Source organism: Triticum dicoccoides, chromosome 5B (genome assembly GCF_002162155.2).
Source record: "Triticum dicoccoides isolate Atlit2015 ecotype Zavitan chromosome 5B, WEW_v2.0, whole genome shotgun sequence".
NCBI classification, from domain to species: Eukaryota; Viridiplantae; Streptophyta; class Magnoliopsida; order Poales; family Poaceae; genus Triticum; species Triticum dicoccoides.
In genome coordinates, this window is record NC_041389.1 from 423,480,832 (window position 1) to 423,486,124 (window position 5,293).

The 5,293-nt window shown below is 45.5% G+C and overlaps 1 protein-coding gene across 6 annotated transcripts; it reads right to left on the reverse strand.

The window, feature by feature from the left end:
• Positions 1-416: 416 nt before the first annotated feature.
• LOC119309866 (shaggy-related protein kinase iota-like) lies at positions 417-4,123 on the reverse strand. Of its 6 annotated transcripts, XM_037585768.1 has the most exons (9): positions 3,746-4,123; positions 3,214-3,270; positions 3,002-3,130; positions 2,874-2,912; positions 2,717-2,782; positions 2,457-2,551; positions 2,226-2,338; positions 1,579-1,702; positions 417-1,483 (listed from the first exon to the last, which is right to left on the reverse strand). In XM_037585768.1, the coding sequence occupies exons 1-6, from the start codon at positions 4,013-4,015 to the stop codon at positions 2,534-2,536; spliced, it is 579 nt and encodes a 192-aa protein (XP_037441665.1). In that variant the 5' UTR covers positions 4,016-4,123; the 3' UTR covers positions 417-1,483; positions 1,579-1,702; positions 2,226-2,338; positions 2,457-2,533. The 6 variants fall into 6 exon arrangements, 3 of the variants coding, with proteins under 3 accessions (XP_037441665.1, XP_037441666.1, XP_037441664.1); XR_005150623.1 differs by having other exon boundaries at positions 1,579-1,762; positions 2,188-2,338; positions 2,874-3,130; positions 3,746-4,114; XR_005150624.1 differs by having other exon boundaries at positions 1,579-1,747; positions 2,874-3,130; positions 3,746-4,113.
• Between the last annotated feature and the right edge of the window lie 1,170 nt (positions 4,124-5,293).

A 5,293-nucleotide genomic window follows, 5' to 3' on the forward strand; every position in this document is an offset into this window, starting at 1 on the left:
GACGCCCTCCGCTGCCGGTCGCCGGCCCTCGCCGCGCCGCTTGCCGCCGCCCGGATCCGGCCGAGCTGGGCCAGATCCGGTGCCTGGGGACCGGATCCCGCTGTCGCCGCCTTGTTTCAACCATCCCCGGGCTCCGCCCCTCGCCGGAGTTGCTCCCTGCCGCCGCCGTCATGGATCGTGCTCGGGAGCGAGCAGAGGAGCTGCTCCTCCCGTGCGCCGCTCGGGACCCCCGCGTGGGCCCCAGCCCAGCTCCCCGTGAGGCCCAGCCAGACCAGCCCAGCGCCCGGCCTGCCCCTGCCTCTCCACTTCTGGGCTCAGCCCAATGGGTGAGAAACCCTCTTTCCCCCACCCCGTGCGACATTTAGCCATACTAGATGACCCGTTGCGCCAATGGCGCAAAGGGCGAGAGAAAACCATGCAAGTTGGAAGTATTTAAAGACCAATATTACACTGATGGTAGGTTCATAGGCTAAAAGAATCATGAGATCAGTTTATTCTAAGCAAAGATACATAGGTAGAGATGCATCATGTAGATTACTTTGATCACCCAGCTTCCGGTAAGCAAAGCTACATACTCAGAGATGCATCATGTAGATTGCTTTGATCACCCAACTTCTGGTAACTACGATATGTAGTCTTTCGCCGTCCTCATAATTAACATTTTTGCTTGTTGTCTTCCATGCTGCTTCTGCAAAATAAAACTGTACAACAAATGAATAGGAAAACTGATCGTAGTTGCACACACAAAAACATTTAGTTGAAGGACTTTGTAAGGTGACTATTGTTCCATATAATTAGTAATTCCCAAGAAAGAGAGACACTTTCTCCCAATTAAAATGAACAGGTAAAAAAAGACACTATGCAACATCATTAGCTTTCATGAAACACAAATTACTGAAAGAGAAAAAAATGTAAATCTAGCAAGCATGTGGATAAGAAGAAAATCAACTTCCTCTCTCCTATAAACCTTTTGAGCTCCCTACTGAAAAATCAAAGGACCACAATAAATCACTGGAAAGTAGCATTTCACTGTGATTATGTCTTTTCTCAAGGATTTGTGCACACCTATCCCAGGTTACACTTGCTGATGGTTTGTTCTTCGCTAAAGTTGGTTGTTGAATCCATATTCTGTATATATAAAAAGAGGCGCTCCTACTCAATCTCCTTCAGTTTTAACTAAATAATAAACCGACAATAGGATAGAGTTTGAGCGCCCGTGGAGGCAAAAGAGATAACGCCTAAAATGAACATACATGAAGATAGAATCATGATTGTGAGTGTCTTGTCTAAAAGTACATTGATGCCTATTTTGTAGTGAGATAGAGAAAACTCCGATACATATAAAGGGAGGCTAACACATCACGTGTGATTAATGGATGACTTTATAATATGTAGGGACATGCATTATAGAATAAGTGCTAGCCTTTTGACGAGTCCTCTGCAATATCAAGAAGCTAGATCCAACCAATGCACTCAACTTGCCCTGCAAATATATACATGGTTCAGAGTTATTTTCAGAAATAAGCTAGATCCAACAAATGCACTCGACTATTCATTTTTCATAAGAACAATGCTTACCTGATAGAAACCAACAGAGTTGAAACCTAGACTCTCATTGAGAAGCCCAATTGAGATGCCAGTGAGCACTCCAAATCCCATGACGGTCCTTCAGTCGAAAGGTTTGTGCTCAAAGGGCTTCATACTAATGCCACAGGAAGTCAATAGAATGGAACAAAGAGATACCAGCCTGTCAACATGGCGGCTACACAATAAAGAATAAGTACGAGTAAAATTCCAGGGTAAACCAATCTACTTTTGTTTTTCTAATATGTTTAGACAACTATTCTTTCCTTCTCAAAATATCATTTAGTACAACACAATCTCACTCTAACTCCTTCTGCTCAACATATTCATTTCAGTAAGTCACCCCTAGCTGAGTGGCTGTATCATTCAAGTTAAGCTCACGGCTTGTTTATTTTGTTTTAACCTTGATGTTTCACAACCCATAACACCCATCCATACCAAAAAACTAAATTTGCAGCTCGCACTAAACAACATAGTTTTTTTTTCCTGAATTTACACTTGCAATACCACATACCAAAATGGATGCGGTAGTAACATGGAGTAATTAGACTGTTGGAAAAAAAATGCAAGTCTATAGATGCTCCAAGTATATTAAAAGCCAACCTAGTGTAACTCTCATTTAAGAATAATATAGCATTGACCTTGCGATATACTTGTATGCAGATTTTCTCGGAATCTCACTTCAGTAGCACCTATCCATACATACATACACATATAGCATTGACCTTGTGGTATACTTGTACACCTTCGTTGCCTATACATACATACACATATTCAGTTGACGAAGCATGGTTTACTTTATACTACACACATGATCCTAAATCTGAGAAATTAGAAATGGCCTAGCCAAGCTACAACCTTTGAACACATACCTTATTTTGCCTGATGGTGTGCAGTGTGATGGCCACAAACAGCAAGACCTGGACAAGAATACTGAACATGATTCCCATCAAAAGGCCCTGCCCACCTGTATAAGGAAGCAAGTGAAGGCAAGTTCAAAAGCAAGCATGAAAAGCAATACATGATAACCGAGCAAATATGTACAGTGTTCACTGATACATTTTCTTTAGAAAGGGGATGACCCTGGCCTCTGCATAAGTGATGCACACAGAAAGTATTCACTGATACATACCAAACATTTTGTCGCTTCACATCCCTGTGGCAGACTCCAGGAACAGTATGAACCTACACAAGCCCCCTGAATAGCCGCCGCCAATATAGAATTGACTTAGAAAAGTTGCACAATGGCAGGCACACATTTCACATTTATTCACTGGCAATTCACAAACCTGATAGGTGTAAAGCTTGACGTAGATAAGTGGCATCCCCTGTTTGGCATTACTGTAGTTCTTAAGCATACGGTAGAGTATCTTTAGGACATACTCCATGACAAGGTTTAGAAACAGCTCATCTCTACTTGCGGTTGAGAAGCAGTGCTTGAGGGAGAACAACATTGGAATGGTTCATCAAATGGTTCTTGGACCGTCGGTCCTGGCTGCAGTACCTTCTTAATGGCCACCGTCTCCCCAGTTTCCAAGCATTTAGCCTACACATGCATCCATTTCGCTAAACATCAGGCTGGTAATCAACAACACAAACAGAGCAGCAAACAATGGTTAGAGCAATCACCTGAAAGACGATGCCAAATGAAGTGCCCACAACGCTCTCCGCCATGTAGCTAACCATCTAGAGAAACAAAGCAGGACATTACCAACTGGGCGCACAGGCATATTGTTCTAACTGAAAACGTCCAAATTTGTTCTGAAAACCGATAGTATTGAACAGCCCACAGTCATATTCAGAACAGATCTCGAGCAAACCGTAGTTGCATGAGGATCAAACAAATGAGCACTACAAAAATTGGCCAACAAGCTCCATCGTCCTTGATAAATTCAGTCACTGTGCACATATCTAAAGAGAGAAGAGAACACATACATCTCACCAAGGCAATACTGGCCGTACAAACACAGGCCAAGAGACACAAGGGAAACGTAAAAGACGCTCAGCTCACATTTCACCGGCTTGAGCTCGCCCGCAAGCTGTCCTCGTTTCCTCCAACTCAAGGGCGACGTGAGGAGGCAGGGGAGGAGTCGCCATTGGCGAGCAAGAGAGATGGGAAGAGGACTAATCAGAGATGGAGCGAAAGGGGCAGAAGGAAGACCTGCGACGGCGAACGACGACGACGGCGCCCTTCCGTGCCTCGTACCCTCCCAAGATCGGGGCCCGGAGCAGCCGCTCCCGCCTCCGTCGTCTCGCCCGAGCGGCGCCTCTTCGCTGCTCGCCGCCGCCGCCGCCGCCGCTCCTCTCGTGCCACCGCCGACGCCGCATCAGCTGCTCCTTCCCCACCATAGATCCCTACGCTGCTGTTGGCGTTGGCTGTTGAGGTGAGGCGCCCGGTCAAAATCATGCGAGAAGTGCACAGAGGCGTCATCTAGGAAGAAGAGAGGAAGAGGAGGCGACGGTGCCAGGCAGCTATTTACCCAGCGGGCAAAAGGAAGAAGCTCAACTCACATGGCAAGGGCAAGTGTGTCTACCTAAGAGACCGACATGTGGGATCACTATGGGGCACCGCCTGAAAAAACGAAGAGACACAGTCGGGAACGGATCCGGCTTGCCTGCTCCCTCGCCATACTTCCATCCGTGCTCCCACTCCATCCTACGGATGTCCTTTTCTCCTTTTTTTTTCTAATCTAATCATCTCCCCCCCTGATTTTAAGTGGATGGGACTGGGCCTTATTTTGTTTCAATTAAATTATGCCACGTATGCGGGAGCACGGATGAGAACACGCTGGGGGAGCAGGCAAGTCTCGTCCGTCGGGAACGACGCATGAATGTGAGAGAATGGTTGTGTCAATCCACCGGCCCCACTTTGACCCACGATCCCTGCAGCCCATCCCACGCAAGACCCATGATCGTGCATCCCATTCCTTTTCTCACCCAAGGCTCGCGCGAGATACACCACAAAGCTGGGCCCGCGAGTAAAAAAGACCCATCCGTCATCCATTGAAACCTGAAAGCATGACGTGTATGTGAACCGACGGTCTGAGTCATGACAGCACCGTGAAAAGTACCTATCATGGTAGATCGTGCGAACCAAATCACTCGCGCGATGCAAACGTGCTAGAATGACGGGTTGCCTAGCGTGATTTATATGTTCCATAGCGCCCGTTTGTTTTTTTTCAGAAAAACGACTAAGTCCCCGAAATTTGCACATTATCATGTCATGTTCATCACGTCGTATCTCTGCATTTGTAGCCCCGTTTCATTCGTGTAATATGTCAAATTGTTCGTCTCAACGAGTACATCATTTCATTTACATTGCATCATATTCATTTGAGCTCATCTTGATGCTTGAATCTTCGTTGCAAGAGTGCTTCATGATGTTGTCTGCTGTTTGTTAACAGAACGAGCTCTTTTGTCATTTTTGCCATGATTGATGTGTGCATCCTATGAGGTTGATGTCTACATGTGTTTTGATCTATGCCATGTCTTCTTTATAGTGGTGTATGCCATGTATTTTTGTGATCAATGTGGTGACTAGCACAAACATGCAAACTAGGCATCGTGATGTTGCTGATTTTAGTTCCTGTTCTGCTGTTATTTTGATGCCATGTAAACATGATGCTATAGAGAGATCCATGCATATTTTGAGATACTTCAGTAAGGATGTTTTGAACATATGGTTATTGTCTATCCATTCATGCCTCTG

What these genes read in the sequence shown, in the direction of transcription:
- LOC119309866 (XM_037585769.1), bottom strand. Translation starts at nt 4,015, where the DNA reads ATGACGCCTCTGTGCACTTCTCGCATGATTTTGACCGGGCGCCTCACC. An exon ending in CATTTGGCATCGTCTTTCAG is followed by an intron (nt 3,131 to 3,213) that starts GTGATTGCTCTA and finishes ATGCATGTGTAG; the next exon opens with GCTAAATGCTTGGAAACTGG. An exon ending in TCAAGCTTTACACCTATCAG is followed by an intron (nt 2,783 to 2,873) that starts GTTTGTGAATTG and finishes GCGGCTATTCAG; the next exon opens with GGGGCTTGTGTAGGTTCATA.